General features: G+C 37.4%; 1 protein-coding gene across 1 annotated transcript in view; it reads left to right on the forward strand.

The window, feature by feature from the left end:
* The window catches only part of CWC27 (CWC27 spliceosome associated cyclophilin), a 270,179-nt gene that overhangs the window by 215,065 nt on the left and 32,936 nt on the right, over nt 1–22,178 (forward strand). Inside the window, exon 12 of the mRNA XM_036742097.1 lies at nt 16,134–16,243. Coding sequence (XP_036597992.1) covers nt 16,134–16,243 — 110 coding nt within the window. The remainder of the gene's footprint in view (nt 1–16,133; nt 16,244–22,178) is intronic.

A 22,178-nucleotide genomic window follows, 5' to 3' on the forward strand; every position in this document is an offset into this window, starting at 1 on the left:
TTATTGATCTTTGAATTACATCCAGATATGCTGTTATTTTTTTTAAAAAATTAATTAGGCTTTATGAGGTTCTATCGGGGTTTTTTGCTTTCAAAATGTTAAATTCAAATCCTTATCTAACATTTAAGAATTGTAGACTTAAATCAATATTAAAGACTTTCTTTCCACAAATGTACTACTACTTTTAATAAATTAAAAGTGTTTTTAGAGTCCAACAACATGACTTTATGATTATACCATCACAAAGAGAGAGTTTGTATAGTTCCTATTGGAAAAGGAACACAGAAGTAGGATGCAGAAGACCAGAGTTCTCATGCCAGCCCTAAAAGTATCTGACTACTGATGCTGTGGGATCTTGGCCAGGGGACTTAACTTGACTGGACCTTCATTTCATCATTTGCAAAGTGAGGAAGCAAAACTACAATTATGTGATTCTCTCCCACAGTTGTTAATACATGAGGCAGTAGCATAGTAGCAAGAATCCTCAATTTTTGTAGTCAGAGTGCCAGGATTTGGGTTCTAACCCTGTAACATGCTAGACATATGACCCTGGTCACTTAAACTTTGAACCTCAGTTCCTTCAAAATGAAAAAAAAATCATACTTTTACCACCTACTTCACAGGATGGTTATGAGGACAGTTCATCATATATAGTAAAGCGCTGTAGATTCTGAGCTATTGTTATTACTACCCACAAGAGTTTCAAACAAATCACAGTTGGATGGCCAATGTGATGGCAATATTCAGAGCCCTTGTATATGAAAACTTTATTCATATATATCCAATCTACCTCACCGCAAAAGTATTATGAAAACCACACCTGAGCTTCAGGTACTAATTATCTAATGTGTATTCCAAAAAGGAATATGCTCCTCCTAATAGTCTGGACATATTTTGAGACCCAGATTATTTCTTCTCTCAAAAAAAACCCCAAAAACCCAACCACATTCAGTGTGCACTGAATTCTGCTAAGTGTTTTAAGGAGACACATTTTTCAACCATATCTATGTACACAGCAGCAAAAGTCAAGGTAATCAGTTATGTTTTACTTTATTTCAAGATCAAATGGACTAAGTAATTTTTCTTAAATCTGGAAATATTATTGAGTGATAAAATTACCGTATTTTAACATGTCTGGTGTCATAAGAAAAATATAACCCCACCCAAATTAAAACTAATATAGCTAGAGACCATAGTTAATAGAATGCTGGACTTGGAGTCAGAAAGACCGAGGTTTAGATCCCACCTCAGTCACTTATTAGCTATGTTAACCTATGTGTTATATCACATAACCCCTCTCAGCTACAATTTCCTCACCTGTAAAGTAGGGATGATAATTACACCTACCTTACAAGGTGTTAGGACAATCAAATGTTATCATATATGTAAAGCACACCTTAAAATGCTTTATAACTCCAGACATTCTGTCTCTTATTTAAATATTAGCCAGAAAAATACAGGCATCTCCTAAATTCTTTTCTTAGATAAGTATATTTATGAAAATATAGAAGTTTATCTTGACCACCAGAGGGAGCCCATTATGTTCAATTAGTAGAGTTTTCATATGCCAGGAATGAAAGTTGATTAAAATTAAGCTAGTTAGAATCAATACCAGGTCAGTCCCTCATTTTAGGTCATTGTACAGACAGAAATATTTGCAAATTAGACCTTATGGTAGTATTTGTCCCTATGCTTTGTAAAATTATACATGCTAGAGCAAACAGCTCTGAAAATAATTCATAGGATCATAGATTTGGATCTGGAAAGAACCTAAGAAGTCTTTTAGTTTGACTCCCTCATACTGCAGAGGAGGAAAATGAAGCCCAAAAAAATATAATGGCTAGCCTGCTCAACATTGCATGGATCACAAGTCAGGATTTGAACTCAAGTTCTCTGGCTCCAAGTTTTATTACTCTTTGTACTGCATTGTTCTCCCTCCCTCCAATATGTAAATAATTATTTGATGTGAAAGCTTAGATTTTTTTTTAGTTGCTGTTGACATCCTTACACTGACTGGCCTCTTTTATCTGGTAAAAGGGACAGTGCCCATGATTTCACTGATATGGGGAACTTCTGTATGAAGAAATTTTCCTTTGCCCTCCAGTGTAGGTCAGCACCTTCTCTTTAATTTATAATCTTAGAGCATTGCATAAAAGCAGTTCTTAGGCAGGTAAGTGGTGGAGTGGATAGAGTGCTGGGCATGGAGTCAGGAAGACTGGAATTCAAATCCGGTCTCATACACTTACTAGCTGTGTGACCTTGGGCAAATCACTTAACTCCTGTTTGCCACAATTTCCTCAACTGTCAAATGGGGATTATACTAGCACCTACCTTTCAGGCTTATTGTGAAGATCAAATGAAATAATATTTGTAAAGCTCTTAGCACAGTGCCTGCCACATAGTAGGCACTAAATATTCCCTTTCTTTGTATCCCTAATGTTTAGAACAGTATCTGGTATGTAGTAAGTGCTTAATAAATGCACCTTGAATTTACTTTTCTTGTTTGGTAAATACTTAGATTTTATTAACATTTCTAACATTTTTCCTTACTGTGCACAGTTACTACCATCCAAATACAAGTCAGATTCCATTCAGTTCGATGACAACTCAGAAAATATATATCCTTCTCTCAGTCACTCCGATATGATGATCATTAACTTCCTTCTCTCTCACTTACCATATCAAAGCAGTTGCTAGGTACTGTCTCAGGCTCCTTTCCACCACCTTAGTTCACACTTTCATCACTAAACTACTGCAATCCAAACTGTGCCAAAATAATCTTACTAAAGTACAGGTTCAAGAAAAAAATATATAAGTGTGATCAGGTTAAAGCATTATTACTGGAGTCAATGGATCTGGGTTCAAATTCCACCTCTTATGGTTACTGTCTATAGACCTACATCTCAATATCCCTAGGTCTCAGTTTTCTCATCTGTAAAATGAGCAAGGAGGACTAAATGATCTCTAATGTTCCTTGCAGTTCAATCCTGCGATCCTATGACCCTAGAGACTAGCCATCTCATGAAGACTAAGAGGCTTTTAGAGAATGAAATTCTGACAGTCCAGATCTAAAGGAGCCTAAGAAAAACAGATCTAATTCCTCTGCCATAAGCCCTTCAGATACTGAAGGAGAGCAATCCGCCCCTGCTTCAGTCTTCTCTTCTCCCTTAACTGTCCTTCCTAGATGTGGTTTAAGAGTCATCTCACTTCAGCTGATCCTGGCTACTTTTTCCTCTCTTCTTACTGAGTGCCCTTTGGCTATTCTGAGAGAGAAATGAAAGAAAAATTGAAATGAAATTCAACTCTGCCTGTGAATGACACTTAACTGTTTTTACTTTAAACAAACTCACTATAAGGAAATACAAAGATACAAAACATAAATTAGGGTCACGATTCTCTTTGCAAAAGGTTCCTTCTCATTACGTACTAACAGATTCTCTACAAAATTCCCACCAGTGCATTTAGTATAAGTTTCAGTTTTTAAGAATTTGATTTACACAACTTAAATGCTATATTTCATATAAAGGTACATCTATATTTATATGTTTCATTGTCTATTATCCCTATAATTGAGAATTATAAATGTCCAAATGTAGGAAAACCTCAAAAAACTTTAAAATGTTTTTTTTTTTATTCATGATCATTATACATTTTTAAAGATACATTTTTTATTTGTTTTCAAGGTCCTAAAGATAATTAGTATTGATTGGTTCCTAAAAACACTGAAGTCTCTTCTGACTCTGACGTTTCATAATGTTGTGGTTCTCTTTAGTTGTTGTTCCTTTTAGAGTGTGAATTTTAGAAGATCAGCGGTAAAAGTCACCCCATCTCTTGTGACAGTAGAGAGAGACCAAGACAAAGCCCAAGAGGTTATCTTTAAAAGAGAACCCTTCAGGTTATTGGCATGGCTGTCTTTGGATGAGTTTCTGCTTTGCTGGGTGATGACTTATATGTTGCCATTTTTAATATTATCTCTGGTGCAACAAAGGTTTGGTTGTTTATCACAGTATCAGTGAATCCTGGAATTCTCATTCTTATGTAGTTAAAAAGAAATAGGATTGCATAATCCAGCCCAGCAGAAAGTAGACCACAGGACTTCTCTACCTTCCACCCCCCAAAAAGGCAGGTTTTGAAGGGGAATTTTTTTTTAAATCCTTAAAAGTTCAAGCCCTGGCTCAGGAGTTAGAGGCCCTAGGATGAGATCCTCAGTCTGCTCTTCACTACTTGTGTGACCTTATACAGGTCATTTCACTCTTTCTCAATTTTAGTTTCCTCCCAGGACATTGTTTTCTTTGTAGGAAAGATGAAGGGGTTAGACTAGATGACTCCTACGGTCTCTTTTAGTGGGGAAGTGAGTAAAGATACTGACACAAGTACACACAGACTTCTCCAGTGAACTCAAGGGTCATGTGGCCAAGGGAGAACACTATCAAGAAAATTAAAGCCCAGAATTAGCCAAGGCTTACAATGAAATACTAAAGATAACAAAAGATGTATTTTTGCCTCCTTTTGGCCAAGAGCATCAAGAAAAAGAGGGAACTGCTGTTTGAGGCAGATCCGTCTCAACAAATATTGAGTACCTACTGTGTACCAGGTGCACTTAGACAAGGAAGATACAAAAGCAAGGCAATCTGCGACCTCAAAGAACTTACATCCTATCAGGGAGATATAACATGTTTATAGATTAAATAAATAAATGCTATATATGATATAGAAACCAGAAGAATATTTTCATTTGGGAAAAAGAAAATTAAGCTGAATTGCTTTTTGGTTTCCGTCTTGTCTTTCACTGAGGAAGATCAGACTGAGAATGGTAAAATAAACATGGGTAAGAAACATTGGAAACATGGGTAAGAAACATTGGAACCAAAGTTAGTTGAGAACATGGCAAAAGAGCACTTAGCCGCTTTTTATGAGTTTATGTCTCCAGATCAAGATGAATTACACCCAGACTTTTGAAAGCACTCATAGATATGATCATTAATCTACTGTCTGCTGATTATGATCTTTGAGAAATCTCAGAGGAATGCTAGAAGAAAGGTGATAGGCAAACATCCTCCTTTTTTAAATGGCGAAAAATATGGATTCCACCAACTTTTTAAAAACAAGTGAACCATGAGGTCATAGAAAAAAATTCTAGAACATATTATTAAATGGACAATTTAAAGCACTTAGGGAAATAGTGGTCATTTATAGTCAGTATAGGATCATTAAGAACAACTCATGCCGTGCTAATTTCATTTCCTTTTTTGACAAGAGTACTAGACTGACTTTTATTTTTGCTTTGGGTTTTTGAGTTTCAGGGCTTTGGGGTTTTGTTTTGATTGGGGGAAAGCATGGAACTGAAGGATCCATCCTGAGCTATAGTTTTCATCAGCATGTAGGGTATTTTAGTATGGAAGTCCCTTAACCAATGAAGATCTGTAGTTTATCTGTAACTTACAATTTTAAAAAATTGAATGGAGTATTAGTAGGTTAAGCACCTCCCTCAAAGTCACTTGGGCTATTATTTGCAAAAACTATTATACTTGAAAGACAGTATCTAATCCTCGGTCTTTCAGACTCCAGGACCAACTCTGTATCTGCTTTTAATACGTTGCCATTCCTCTAGACTGGTAGATCACGGAAATGTCATCAATATAATAGAAATGGATTTCAGCAAATAATTTGATGTATTTTTCATGATATCCTTGGGAACAGAACAGAGAATTGTGAGATCATTGATAATAGATTCATAAATGGTTAAATGACCGTATAAAAAAAGCATTACTTAGTTGAACCAATTCAAACTGGAAATGTGTAGATCCTGACTTCTGATAGCTGTCTTCTGTAATAACCTGAAAATGGGATCAGTGGCATGGGCAGAGGCCTTAAAAGAACACTGGAGGATGCATTGAGTAAAAGATTCATTTAGTTTGTACCTCTGAGTTACCACACTTATTTAGATTTTTCTGCCTTTTACTACTATCCTGCTTTTCCTGACACTTTGTTTTCATCTCAGCCCTTTTTCCTCTCTTTTATACCCCAAAATAAAAATATTTCACAGATTATGGTTCCCATTTCCTCTTTGGCCATTTTCTGTCAACCTCTTTCCTCCTTTCTATGACCTGTGATCATTTGACATCTCTGATTTAAACTCTGATCTCATACTTTGATCATCACTATGCTTATCTCTGTTTATGGTTCATAGCCCAGTCCCCTACTTTGTTCAATTAATGTTTGTTCGTGACCATCAGAATCCCAGTCTTACCTTATCCATTGCTTTACACAGTGGCTGGCACATGTTAGGTGCTTAATAAATGTTTATTGGTTGATTAATTGATTGATTACTTTGTCAATGCCAGTTGACTGACCCTGACCAAAAGAGGTCTCTAGAGTCTAGAAGCCCATCTGTCATATTGAGTGCAACACATTTTGTCACTTTTGGATGAAGATATAGTTATCCCAAATCTGGGAATGACATGAAGCTGAGATAGTTAATAAGTTGGATGGCCATCATTAGGATCCAAAACAGATCTCAACAGAGAGAATGATGTACATCACTGAACAAGATGGAATATAAGAGGAATAATTGTAAACTCAGCAATTTGCTTTTTTAAAAAACTCAACAACAGAAGTTCAAGATGGAAAAGACATAAACATGTATAATGTAAAGAAGACTTGGCAGTCTTAAATCACTTTAAGATCAATCGTAGGCTATGGTAATAGAATAAAAGAAGTAATGGTCCCGTTGTATTCTACCCTCATCAGACCACAGTTGGTTGGAAGGCATATTTTTAGCTCAATATATTTTTATAATTTCATAAAAATTAAAGTTATCAATTTTGGAGAAGAAACAAGCATTGCAGAAGAGAGAGTATCTTATACATCTTGTACAAGAGTACATCTTGTAATGCATGGAATGAGAAAAGGCAAAGGTACTTAATTCTCATTTTATTTCTGTTTTCTCTGTAAGGACAATGACATTTGGACTAGAAAGGACAAAACAAAAAACGCAGTGTAAATAAGATAGAATTTTCCCTCTACCTAGACTTTAGCGATTTGTTTGAAAAGATTAGATTTGGATTACAAGAGCATACCTAGCTGCCCTTGATGAATTCGGGTCATCTGGTGCAGATGAATTGCATGCATTTTGAGGTCCAGAAAGAACTTACTGATCTGCTCTCAGTGAAATCTGAAAGACTGTGGAAAATGAGAGAGTTGGCCTAAGGCTGGAGAAGAACACATGTCCCAGTTTTCAAAAAAGGAAAAAGATGAGTTTGAAAACTGTAAGAAAGTGAATTTTACTTCTATTTCTGGGGAAATTTTGGTCGATTTTTAGAGAAATAATTAGCAAACAGTCCATGCTTCATTTTTTGACTAGTCTGCTAACCTAGTAGATTAGGAGATTGTTGTAGGTAGAATTTACCCCTACTTCTATTTTAGTGATCTATTTGATAATATTAGAGATTTAGATTAGATAAAGCACTTATTAAACCTTAATACTACTTAACACCAGGCTAAGCACTGGGAATACAAATGTAAACAAAAAAGACAGGCCCTACCTTCAGAGAATTTCCCTTCTGGTGGGGAAGACCACACATAAAAGGGAGGTGAAAAGGGGGCAGGGTACCCACTTTGGGGCCAGGTGGAAGAGGAATCAGGAAATGAGCCAGGTTAGAGGTGATCTAAGCTGGTATAGGTACTTACTCAAAAGGAGGTTCTGAAGAGGAGAAACTCAACAGTTCGTGGAAGAGGCTACAGAGATGGAGGCATCTTCACAAGGAAGTTTGTTGGAATCTCATGCTGTTCTTTAAGGTGAATAGGAAGAATCATGGGCTAGATGTTAGCACAAATAGATGGACTCAGAATTTGGTTGGATGGCTAAACTCAAAGAGTTCATTGTCAGCTTGACAGAAGGCCTCCAGTGGAGTTTTCCTTGGATCTGTGTTTCATCCTGGGCTATTTAATATTTTTATTGATGATTCTAAACTAAAAGATAACATACTTAATAAATTTTCAGATAACACAAGCTGGGGGGGATAGCTAACACTCAGTGGCAGTCAGGATCCAAAACAGAACGTTGGACTGAATTTAATGAACTAAAATTAAATGAGGATAAATGTAAAATCTTATACCTGAATTTTAAAAAAAAATCAACTTTCCACATGTAAAATAAGAGCCACATGTTTATATGTAATAATTTGTCCTCAAAAGATCTCAGGGTTTTAATGGGCTACAAGCTCAGTATGAATCAGCAACATGACACGTTAGTCAGCCTGTGTTCATTGTCCTGTGTGCTGGGCTCTCTGCTTGGTACTGGACATGTAAATACTCGGTGTATAAAGCCTTGTCCTTAGAGTTTACATTCTACTTAGGTTATAATATGCTCACAAAGGGGTGAATTCAGGTTATGTATAAAAGAGGGAGGGAGTGAAGGGAATGGGAAAATGAGGAAGGGCTTGTTCAAGGAGACAGCATTTGATCTGAACCTTGAAAGGAAATAGGAGTGACCAGGAATAAAAAGGAAAGAAGAACATTCCAAACATGGAATTTGGAAGTGGTGTATTATAACATATGCCCAGATAAGCATCATATGGTATAGAGCAGGGCTGCCCAACCTTAGGTTTTTATTGAAACAATAGACAATATATTTTGATTTCCCATTTTAGTGAGAGCTCTGTGGTAGCTCGGCTTCGTTTACTAAAGCATTGATATGAATTTCTATGCTTGTAGGCGGCTGCATAAATCCCACTGCTAGCCACATGCAGGCCCGCGGGTTGCATTTTGCACAGTCCCGGTATAGAATATGACAGGGACAAAGAATTCTAGACAATATGCTGGAGAAAGAAAATCAAAAGTCAAAGGGAAAATAACACTCTCAGATGGGAAGAAAAGTGGGAGGCTGTCCCTAAGCTGAGGCTTGAAGAAAGATCCCTTATGAGAATGAATTTTTAAAATGTTCAGTTGTGAATATAATAGCTGTCAGCAAGCACAAGCGTTCCAAGATATAAAGGAAGAGTACTATGAGTAAGAAACTGGCCACTTGTGTGATCTTTTGCTTTTACAGGTAAACGTATTAATAAAGTCATAATAGAATTGCTCTATTTATGTATGTATCCTGTGCTTTTTTGTTCTGTGTATTTTTGAACATTTTATATGAATATAAGATGGACTTAGGTTTTCATTTTTAGACACATAGCAGATGGAAGGGCCATTTCCTGTTGATTTATTTATTAAACCATATCCCATGAAATTGTAATCTCCTTGAGGGAAGAGACAGTCTTTTGCCTCTTTTTTTATACCCAGTGCTTAGCACAGTGTTTGACAAAAAGTGGCACTTAATAAATGTTTATTGATTGATTGAAGTTTTTTTTTAAAAAGGTCAATAGGCAGGCTTGAAGATAGATGGAAATCTTATAGTACAAAATAAACAGGTCAAAAACCTACAGAAATATCACTTCACAATGTGAAAGTAAAGGCTAATAATAGATACATACCATTGGATTTGTAGAATGTAATCCAAAGTGGTTTGCCTCTGGATAAAGTCTATGAAAAAGCTCAGATCCAAGAATGGAATCACATGACTCTTCATGGAAATACCCATGTGAACTCAGACATGTCAACAAAGAAACATCAAACAAGTGCCATGCTTACTTGTTTGTGGAACCAGAGTGGTTTATGATGACGATGTAGGACCTGGTCATTTAGGATGTGATCATTTCCTCCAGAAACTTATCCAAAGATTATCTTTAGGGATAGGAACTGCACCTGCAATTTTATTAGTACAAGGAACTCCCAAAATGAAGAAATTCCCCATACCAATACAAGCATTTTCTCTTATAGTCTTAGTAATTACCTAAAGCACTGAATATTAAGTGATTGATCACATAGCCAGTTGGTGTCTGAGGTGAGCCTTGAACTCATGTCTGCCGGCTCCAGAACCAGCTCTCTAACCACTCTATACATTATGCCACATTGCCTGTTTCTCTATTCTTAAAGAGCCCAAACTTAGTAATCACTGTAGTTTAAACAAGGATGTGACAAAAACTATGCAATGTAGGCCATAGAATTTTAGCATCTATTAAGTAGTACCTATCAAGACAGGACTTGGTGGCTAAAATTATAAGTTGAACACTCCCTGTCTTTCATGGACTGACAAATGACAAATCCTATCTATATCTGTCTGTAGTGTTTTTTTATATTTGTATTTATGCACACACATACATACATACATGCGCTTCAAAATAATCTCAGATAACTCAATCAAAAAACTGCAATAGAATCAAACTGAACTATTATATACAATTTCTTGACTATAACATTGACCGAAGAGGACATTTTTAATAGAAGTTGCCTCACCAAATATTTTTCTCCAAGTTCTACAGAATGAAAAGCTTTTAAAACATCTAGACCTAGCAGAAGAGGTCAGAGTCACATGGGAACAAGATGAGATGCATATCATCCTTGTTGACCTGTCTACTCTTAAGAATTGTGCCAAGGATACTTTCCATGATCCTAAAGATAACCTTACATCCTAACACTTTTATTTAACTACAGAAAAGTAGTTATTTTGTTTACCATACAATAGTCTGTACAGTATTAAATATAAAAGAATAATAGCAGGATAGCAACTTGTCCCAGGACCAGATTTCTATCTGCACTGCAATAGAAAAAGCTCCTAATACTAATAGCCAATGTAGTGCGTTTTAAAGTTTGCAAAGCACATATATTCTCTCATTTGATTTTCACCACAGCCCTGTGAGACAGGGGCTATTATTAGCTCCACTTCATAGATGAGGAAACTGAAGGTGAAAGAGATTATGACATTATCTTGGTCATGTTACAGTCTAATTGAGTAGATCACAACTTAGATACACTTGGAATTGGTGTGTCCCAGAGGATGGTTAAGGAAACACCCCAATCTCATCAACAGCCAATTGACACACTTTCTCTTAGGGTAGATTACTTTTGCAGCTGGCTAATGTCCCCTACTTTATATTGGGTTTTTTTTTTCAACTTCAGAAGTTCTTTTTTTTAAATGAATTCCCAAATTCTGTGGATTCACCTTTATTAGAACTTGCAGTCTCTTACCTACCGATTCTAATACCAAGTGGGGAAACAGAACAGTTGACCAGATTTTCCATCCATTTCGATTTGAGCAGATTTCATTGCATTTGTTGTGTTTGTACCATGTAAAAGCATTCATCTGTACTATTTCTATGTAGTCCGGATGGAACCTTAGGCAGGACTTAATGCTGGTATCACAGATGTACATAATGAAAATCAAGCAGGCCTCACAGCTGTTCTCAAGCTGTTTGCTTGTTCATTTTGGCTGAAAGTAAAAACTTGGGGGTAAAGGGGAGCCTTTTAAACCAGTGACTGAAACTCTGAGAAAAGCCAAGAGCCATGCAAGTAGCAGGCCACACAGGTGGCCTAGAACTTCTCCGATTTGGCCCTTGCCTTGAGGATTTATATCCATTCCTTTGCGGGGAGGGGGAAAGATGGTTGGGGAATAGCCATGCCATGAATTTCATTTTGCTTCTGTTCTTACCTGATGTTTTCCATTTTGGTAAAGGACTGCATCACTCTACTTTGTGAAACACATTAGTAGCCAGATTTTTCTGACCTCAGAAAGATTTTCTGGATCAAGTCAATCTTCCTGTGCTAAATGCTGTGATCTTAATTCTGGATGCAAAACTGACTTTTGCTTCTCAGCTTTTCATTGGCATTTGCAGGTGGGTAGGATAAATGACCTAATGTGTCTTTCTTGCCTTTTATTTCTATGGATGTTGTCCACCAGATTTTGGAGTTTTATCCTACAAAACTGAACTGAATTCACCAGCAAATGTGGCATAGCTAAGAAGGAATCCTGTTAACAGGACAACTCTAAAAATTTTGCAGATTGATATTAGCACCACTGAAGTGACTGAATCTTTGAAAACCTTTTTTTAATCTCTCCCTTTCTCTTTCCTGCCTGCCTTCCTTAGTGCTCAAAGTATAAACAGTTTCTTTAAGACTTACCTACCCTTTTTACTCTAGTGAAAAAAAAGAATCAAATATTTGGTATGCTATATCACTGCTTGTCCAGTAGTGTGTGGAATTTTAATTATTTGGAGTTGCATCAGTTTAATCATGTGTATGGGCATGCAGACATAAAGTAGCATCAAGTTGCTCTTCATCGCTCTTGGGAACATGTGTTTTTACTTTATGGCTGTTTGTGTGTGAGAAAATTATCACGAGATAAAATCAGCACAAACCAAACTGCTACATGTTTCACTAAGAGTCTATATTATGGCAATAGGCTAATTAGTGAGACCATCTTTAAAACATTTTTATTGTGTTCTAACATACCCAGCCTCCTATGGAATTGCTGTTGCAATTCCTCTACCTTTATTTATATATCTCTGGTCAGAAGCAAATGGAATTCTCCCACCCTGTTATCCAGTATAGCTGAAGAAATCTAATGAGTCAAATTGCAACAGAATTTTTAATAACTCCACTTAAAAGAAAATCTTCAGACTATCCAAGTATTTGAAACTAAAAGGAGTTGTAATAAGCTTAATAGCTATTCTTATGTAAGTACCAAACCATTTTGGAATAAATGTAATCCTTTAGTCCTCAAGCACCAAGTCTAGTGATCCCTGGCATTTATCAAAAAAACACCTTATCAATGTGCCTATGGGGAAAGGGTCTAGATCCATTATTAGAGGGTAAGAGCCCCAGTTTTCCTGCAATGTTTTTGGTTTCAGATAAGCCAAATGAACCCCAGGTCCAGCTCCAATCCCTATTCCAGTGATATAGACTTGTCCTTTTGTAGGTCAGTAGACCTTGATACATCTAATGTCTTGTTCACTTAATCTTTTCTAACTTATGGCATAGTTTTGCATGTGTCTTTTCTCCCCACTAATCCCCTCGTCTCTCCCCTTGTCTTTCATGTAGTAGATGCCTTGGTAGTGTTTGCTGAGTTGAATTTAAGGAGAGAGAATAACCTTATAAAGCAAGGATTCTTAACTTTGGGGTCTATATCTGTTATTAGATTTCAGGGATCCATTAACTTGCAGGAAAAAAATACATCTTTAATTTCACTAACTTCTAACTGAAGTTTGGTATTTCCTTCAATTATGGCTTTAAAAAATAATTACTCTGAGAAGAGGTGCATAGGTTTCACCAGGTAGCCAAAAACTATTTAAAAAAAAGTTAAGAAGCCCTGTGATAGAGAATATAGTATAAAAAACAATCCTACGTGTCAGACTCAAAGCTTCTATTAGTTACCTTAGGGTTTCTGTTATGTTTGATAGATTTTTTTTCATAGCCCTAAACTCCATACAAACATCAGATTGTTTCCCTTAAAGAACCCTTTTTTATTTCATAAATGGACTTACAATCTAATTATTACTTGAGTTTAACAGTGCATATCTTCCCTAGTTTCTCCTTTTTTGTGTCAGCATTTGCTGGCCATCAACATAGCAATCATGGCACAGAGTAAATAATTCCTAAAATTTGTAAGTGAAACTTATACTTTTCTCCCTTTTTGCTGAGGTGCCTCCCGTCACAACCATTGGTGTCTAGTTGAAGGAGTATCTAATAGTAAAGAATGGAGTTCTTAAAGGGGAGTAATATAAAATAGAAAGGGTGATGTGAGTCAGATGCAGGGAGGGAGGTAAAGGGGGAGAGGGGGAAGCAGGCCTTTAAGGCTGGGCTGAAACTAAAAGCAGGACAAATCACTTAGGAGACTTATTACAGTAATCTGAATGAGAACTGATGAGTGCCTGAATTAGGGAGGTAGCTGTGTGAGCAGAGGCTCAATCAACAAACCTGACCACTAATTGGTAGAAGGATATGATAACTTGGCAAAGGGAGGGGGGGCAGGGGATTTGGGAAGGGTTAAGGATAACTCTGAGGTTGATAACGTGGGTAATTGGGAAGATGTTGGAAACTGGGAAGTCTGGAGGAGGAACAGAGTTGGGAATAAGGAAAAGATAAGTTTGGTTTTAGACTGATTGAGTTTGAGGTACCTGTGTCATACCCAGGAAGAGATTAAGTAGTTGACAGTGTGGGGCGAGAGTTCAAACAAAATATTAGGGCTGGATATGTCAGTTAAGAATTATCTTAATAGATGTGATCCTTAAATCTGAAAAGCAGAAGAAATCGCCAAGAGTAGGAGAATAGAGAAAAAAAAGAAGACCCAGGACAGAACCCTAACCTCATAGATCATAAGTATAGAACTATAAGGGGCATTAAAGGTCATCTAGTTCAACTACCTCATTTTACACGTGAAGAAACTGAGGACCAATAAAGTTATACAGCTTGCCCAAGATCACACAGGTGCTAACAGCAGAGGCAGGATATACCATGATAAAGGAACGGGAAATGGATAATGATACAAGGCACACCGAGAAGTCATGGTAGCAAATAAGGGGAAAACCAGGGAGAGTAGTTATGAAAGCTGATGATCAAGAGTGTCCAGGAGGAGAAAGAGCTTAAAAATTTAGGAGAGAACAGTTTTAGTTGACTCGTGAAATGAGAAGCTTGAGTGCAAGGGGTCAAGTAATGAATAACTAGTCAATCTAGACATTTGTACGAGTCTGGCAGCAAAAGGAAGGGGGAGATAAGAAGACAATAGCTTAATTTAAGATTGCAGTTTAATGGAACAATTAAGTACCTGCTATTTGCAAGTTATTGTGGCAAGGTCAAATGGTTTTGTTTGTTATTGTTGTTTTTAAAATGGGGTAGCATGGTCAGATAAGTAGGAAGAGAATAAAGAGAGAACAGTCACAGAAACACAAAGAAGAAAGGGTAGAGAGATCAGAGAGCTCAAGAAGGATGAGGCTTGAGAAAAGGCTCTCCGATTTGGCAATTGAGAGATGATCAGTGGTAACTTTAGAGAGAGCAGGTTCAGTGAGAGAGGTTAGAGGCCAGATCTGAAGGGGTTTAAAAGTGAGAGGAAAGAAAAGAAACAGCTCCTTCTCTGGGTTTGGAAGTGAAAAAGGTAGCAATATGGGACAGTAGCTTGAGACTAGATAAGGTTAAGTGAGGAATTTTTAAGGAAATGGGAGACCTAATCGTGTTCCTAGGTGGCAGTGAAGGAGCTAGTAGAAATAAAAGATTAGAGAGGAGATGATTATTGTTGGGGCAAAAGACAGTAAGGAATGGGATCAGAGGTATAAAGATATTGCCCTCGATGAGAAGGCCTTCCTCCCTCAGATTTGAGGTAAAGAATGGGGAATGATATCGGTGGCTTTTGAGATCTAGAGTAGAAAAGAGGGACCTGAGGGAAATGGCCTTAATTTTCTTTTTGTTGTTGTTGGGTAATAGTGGATTTATCAAATACTGACAAACACCAAATGATTTTAATTAGTCACTTATCAGAGAATGGGTCTCCCCATCTCTTTCACAAATGATCCAGTTAAAGTAAACATGTTGACTATAAGAATCGAAACCAACAATTCCCTGACAACCCCTTGAACATAAAAACAGTAGTAAATAACAAGGGGAAAATTTCAAGCAATTATGAAATCTAGTTGGTCAGTTGGAGGGTAGTTAGTGTGAGTTGAGGAAAGGCTTCTGGAGGAGTCGAGCTCTTAGGTTCAATTTGCAGATTTAATAGATTTGTATTGACATCTTTTGTTTCTTATATCACCTAAATTTCTCCCTATATTCCTCACCTACCCCCTCCACAAAGGCATGCATGCCTTAGCAAAGAATAGGAAAAAAAAAATGAAAGAAGAGGGGGAAATCAAAAAAACCAATCAACATATTGAAAAAGTTTGATGCAATATGCAATGTTCCATACCTCTGAACTCCCTTCTTCTTTAAAGGAACAGCGGGGAGGACTTTTCATATCACTTCTTAGGAGCCAAATATGATCATTATATATCTTATTTATATTCAATTTCGATTATTTGGTTATTATTGTTCTTTTCCATTTACATTGCTGTACTCATTGTGTTTATTGTTTTCCTTGTTCTCTTTACTTCACTTTTTAACAGTTTATATAAGTCTTTTCATGGTTCTCTGTATTTACCAGGTAGATTTATATCTTGTTGGTCAGGCGCTCTTTCCTGTTGCTGTGAGCATAAGCAATTCTAGAATAATCTTGTGAAGTAAAAGTCTTGTTTTTTAACTGTGTTAAATATCCATTTACTCCTCAGAGGAAGATGATGCTTCAGATAGTGCTGTTGCAGAATATCGAAGAGAAAAGAAAAAATATGAAGCTTTAAAGAAGCAACAGCCAAAGAAAGGATCATCCCGGGAAGAACAGGTAACCGTTCAGAAGCCCCACCAGGGATATGACTGAAAGGCTTGGCTAGTTCTTGATTTTACATTGGATGTATCTTAATTTGATTATGGAAAAGTAGCATAGTATAGAAAGTACCTAGAGAGCCAGACTTGGAGTTCGGAAAACCTGGATTTAGGTTCTGCCTTTAATACATCCTGGTTGTGTGACCCAGGGCAAATCTTAACTTCTCAATGCCTCAGTAAATTTTAGAGTAGGCTCTGAATTGGCAGAGGGAATAGTTCCCTATTCCAATGAATTCATAAGTCTGAACCACAAAGTAAATTTTTTTTTTAAATTCTGTGTCAGGAAATTACTACCTGTCTAGAAAGAAAGATCCACAAAGAAACCATCAAAGGAAAAAGCGAACTGTGTTGCAGATGGATTTGCAGATGAATCTTATCAAACATTTAAAGATCACTTGGTACCTCTAGTGCACAAGTTATTCTTAGTAGCTGAGAAACAAAGCATCTTACCAAATTCTTTCTATTAGAAAAATACAATTCTTATACCTAAACCAGAGGAAGAATCGCATAAACCAATTTCACTAGTGCATATGATGCAAAAATATGAATAAAATCCTAACAAAAGACCACAGCATTAAATCCAAACAATCATTCACTATAACCAAGATGGATTTATACCAAGCATAGAAAGAAAAGATATAATGTTGGTTACCTGAAATTAAAAAACCATTTCATGCACAAAATCAATGTACTTAGGATAATAAGGGAAACTATAATTTTGGGGGGAAATCTTTGCATAAAATTTTTCTGATGAAATTTGATATCCAAGGTATATTGGGAATTAGCCTAGATATGTAAGACCAAGAACCTTTCCCTGTAAAATAAGTAGTCAAAGGATGTGAGCATTTAGCAAATAATCACCAACTATTAACAACCATATTTAAAATTGCTCCAAGTCACTAATAATTAGAGTAATGGAAATCCAGTAGTTTTAGTCGTACCTCATACACAGAAAATTTACAAAAATGACAAAAGATGGAAATAATGAATTTTGACTCTAGGAAAGCGGTCTCAGTAATTCACTATTGACGAAGCTGTGAATTGTCCAACCGTTCTGCAAAACCAGTTGAAATTATGCTTAAATCGTTAGTAATATGACCATAACTTTTGGTTTGGGGATCCCAGTCTTAAGTCATAGTTAATAAGGAAGTTAAGAAGAAAAAGAAATGTCACATATGTTTTTCAGCCGTGCAAACCACAGACTGTCAGATCCTTTGGAATCACTTCTGTGTAGTGCAAGTGGGTAGCATGGTTAGAGTAATTAAGTGAAGGTTCTACTTAAAACCCTGCTCTTCACATGCCAGCTGATCTTATCTGCATAGTGAATATCTCTTTAGGGTTCTAACCTAAACAAGATTTGAGATCACAAATTGGCACAGTAGCACCAATATAGAATGCTTTTTTCCAATACAGGTGATATTTGATGAAGCTCAGAAATATCAGAATCAAAGAAAGAAAGAAAGAAAAGAGACAGAAAGACAATCCACTATTTCCACAGCTAGCATAGCATTACAGTCAGTGGGATATTTAGGGCTTAATGGAATAAACCTCTCCTGCTATGCATCATGTTATGTGATTGCCTTTAACTGAAATACTCAGCAGCACTCCAAAAACCTGTTTATTTTGAGTGTGGCTGTGTACATCCTGCTTTCTCTTATCAAGCTACTCCATTTAAGGAGCCATGCCTTTTTAGACACATAATTAAAGCAGACAAAATAAAAGTGAATTTAATCAATATCACCCTATTTTGATAAATTAGTCTAATCAGGAACTACATAATAAATGATGCCTAATTGCTGTTGAGAAAAGTTTATGCTTCATTGCTTAGCTGTGAAATCAATCATAGGAGAAGTTTCAACCAAAAAATCAGATAGAGGAAATTGTAATTATAGAGAATTAACCTATTATATGTTATTTGAGAACAAGAAGTAGCATATCAAATGGAGCTAACAGAGCCTACATCATTGCCTTGTTCCCGTTAGGAGTGGAAAGAGTAGTGGGCATGAAGTCAGAATACCTGAATTCAAATCCTGACTGTTCCCCTGGCTACCTGTGTGACCTTGGACAAGTCATCCAAGTATCAGCTCCCACCTTCGTAGAGTAGAGCTCTTAACACTTGCGTGACATGGGATTCACTGGCACAGGACCACTCAGCATGGCATGCCCACATCAAAGAAGGCGCTGTGTTCTGTGAGCAAAGCAGAATTTAAACAACTCAAAAGAAACGCAAGATGCACAAATTGAGTATCCACCCCAAATGTTCACATGGACTATTTGTGCCGACCTGTGGTAGAGCATTCTGAGCTTGTATTGGTTTGATCGACCACAGTTGGACATGTTGGAACTTGATTCTAACATAGTGATGTTGTTTTAGTCATCTTTGAGAACAAAGGACAACAACCAACCAACCAGTATGTAAAGTATTATGCCACCATAAAGGGTTGTCTGTTTTGGTGGGGGTAAAATCCATTGAATGATTTATTTTAGAAATATAGTGGTGACTCTACCACTGCAGCTTACTAAGAAATAACCCTCATGCAGAGGAGACCTTGTTGACACAGTGAGTATGGTCTTCTAAGGCACATGTCTTTGGAGCAGTCTCTAACAGCTTAAAGGATCTTGTCATGCTGGGGAACCATACTGTAAGTGGTTCATCATTTGTTCCTCCTGGGAAAGCCAAAAGATGGAGCAATTGATTTCTCTGTAGGTGCCAAGCAGAGATGCTTCCATGCAGGTCCTCTCCAACCCAGCCTCAGACCTATCTTGTTCTTCTGGTTCTGTTTGCTTTCCTGCCCGTTGTCCTCTATTGCCTTTGTAAGGTAGCCAGAGAGAGGCAAGTCTTGAAATCAGAAGGCCTTTAACAAAGGCCAGGGGGATGTTTTTCATTCATTACAGCCCCATCTCTCTGAGCACATGCCAACTCCATATCCACTTGGCTCTTAGGGCAGACTGCCAGGCTCCTTTCAATTTAAGGAGAAAGATGCAAGTTTAATTTCGTTTTCTAGGGAGGTCTCAAGTCTTGTATCTACAAAAAGAGGGGCCTTCACAGCTTTCTCCATGCTCCACGCAGATGAGGCTTTCAGGTATATGAGAAGTCTGTTGCTGTTTAAAAATAATGAGAGTTTAAAACAGTGGATTCTTCTTTAGTCCAATTTGGCTAAAGTGTAAACTACAGAGAGGGGAGTTTGGGTCCAAAACTAGAATGCTATCAGTTTAACAAAGTCTCAATGTGGAAACTCACTCCAAGAATGTAGATCAGTAATTCATCTGTTACTTATAATCTTAGAAAGCAGCCCAGGGGCACTGAAAATTACTTTGTATTTATTTTATATGCACATTTATATGCACATGTTGTCTGTCTTAGTGAAATATACGCCCCTTGAGGACAGGGACTATTTTGTTTCTACCTTTCAATGCCTGTTGTTTAGAACAATGCCTTGCACATGGTAGGCACTTAATAAATGCCTGTTGAGTGATTGATTGATGTAAAATATTTATGGAAAGTTACGGTGATGTCACTATTCTTTATGGTTTTATTTTTTATAAAAGAAAATGTTTCCCAGATCAATGTAAATGTTGACTCTCTGTTTAATTCTATCTTTTCTGACAATGCCTCTACAACCATTTTGATAAGAAACAGATTTGACTATACTGAAGACTTTTGAAATCAATCAACAAGCATTTGTTAAGCCCCTGCTTAACTTAAAAAGGCTACAAGCCAAAACTAAAGTGGAGGGAGAGTTGGTGTGTGACCTTTTATTTGCAGATGATTGTGCATTCAATGCTGCCTCTGAACCTGAGATACAACAAAGTATGGATTTCCGGGCTGCTTGTGCTAATTGTGGCCTAACAATTAAATGGTTCTCTACCAGCCAGCACCACACCATCTCTATATGGAACTGTCCGTTATAACAAATGGAGAAATCTTGAACGCTGTGGATAAGTTCACTTACTTGGCAGTGTACTTTTCAGGGATGTACACATAGATGATGAGGTTGATACACTGCCAGAACTAGCTCAGTGTTTGGGAAGGAACATGTGGTAGAGAAGAGGTATTAGACTACCTACCAGACTGAAGCTCTACAGAACCCTCATGCTGACCTCCTTGTTGTATGCTTATGAAACCTGGACAGTACCAGTGCCACGCCAAGAAACTGAATTGCTTCAACTCGAATTGTCTTAGGAAGATTCTGAAGATCACCTGGCAGGATAAGTACTGGACCCTGAGGTCCTTTCTCTAGCTGAACTGCCAAGCATTCAAACTGTATTGCATTGAACACAACTCCGATGGGCTGGCCATGTTGTTAGAATGCCAAAAGTATGTTTGCCTAAAAGACTATTTTATAGAGAACTCACACAAAGCAGGTGGTCAGAAGAAGTAATACAAGGAAACTTTCAAAGTCTCTCAGAAGAATGTTGGAATTGATTGTGAGATATGGGAGGCACCAGCACAGGCATGGTGCACTCACACCAAAGAAGGCACTGTGCTGTTTGAGCAAAGCAGACTAGCAATAGCTCAAAGGTGAGATGTACAAATTTGTAGACATCCCCACTCCAAATGTCATATGGACTATTTGTGCCCGACCTGTGGAAGAGCCTCCCGAGCTCATATGGGTCTGATCAGCCACAGTCGGATACACTGTAGCTTGACGCCAACATAGTGATGTCATTTTTTCTTCTTTGAGAATAAAGGACATTGAATTGAGGCCACTGCTATGCTTAGAAAGCAAAGAAGAGCACAGCCATGTATTCCAATTTCCTAATTTTTCAGATGAGGAACCTAAGGCACTGAGAAGTCCAGTGTCTTACCCAAGGCCACACAGTATTAAGTGGCAGAACCTGGATTTTAACCCACGCTGCCTGACTCCAAGTCGAGTGCTCTTCCCTATACCCAACTATCGGAAAATAGGGAAAGAGACAACATTAGCTTGAACTCCTCTTGAGTTTATTTTGAAACTGATGAGAAACATTAGTGTAGCACATACAATAGAATCTCTGTGTAAGTCTCTATCCCTCCAAATCCATATCATCTACCAGCTCTCTTCATGTCTTTGTTTTGAGACTACTACCTCAAGTGTGAGCATTGAGCTTTGCAAAATGATGTGTGGCATAGGATTTGGAGCTGGAAGAAACTAAATTTCATTTTACAAATGAGAAAACATAGGCCCAAGGCAGGACGTTAAGTGACCTGCTGAAGATCACATAGAGAGCAAGTAGCAGAGCTTCAAACCTAGGCCCTCCTGCTCCAAATCCAGTGCTTTCTCCATCATACTGTGCTTCTTCTCTCATACTACTAAATGGCAACATCACACATTTGCACAGTGACGATAAACTGAGACTCATTGCACCAACCACACATGAAAATCAACCTGATTATAAATCATATCTTGTACATTGGTACCTTACCACAACACTACCATATCAGTAAGGAATTCAGTATAAAAAGAAACTGTGATATGATCTCACCTAATCCTCAGTGACACAAAAAAGGAACTATTTGTGACATGTTATAACATAATCTTAGTCCTTTCCTTCCCCCCCCCCTCCTGAGCCTTAGCCTTCAAGAACCTACAGTCATCTCCATGCTCTGAGGCACCAAAATAGTATCATGTGGATGTAAACATTTGAAAAAATAACAAAAAAAAGCCCATCACTTCTGCTTACAATCAAAATGTGTCCCTCCTAGTGTTGACTATCCTTAGATTCTAGAACTCTGATACTGTCCTTCTCCCTTAACACCTGCTAAATAATGGGGAGGGGGCAGGGGTAGCGCTACTCCCTTAATAACTATATGCGTGTTAAACTGTCACGTGTTTTCCGGTGATGTGCACTTATTTTAGGAGATTGGGCATATCAAGATACTGATCATTCACCTTTCTTTTTGTACATTACTA

Source organism: Trichosurus vulpecula, chromosome 1, assembly GCF_011100635.1.
Source record: "Trichosurus vulpecula isolate mTriVul1 chromosome 1, mTriVul1.pri, whole genome shotgun sequence".
In the NCBI taxonomy this organism is placed as follows: Eukaryota; Metazoa; Chordata; class Mammalia; order Diprotodontia; family Phalangeridae; genus Trichosurus; species Trichosurus vulpecula.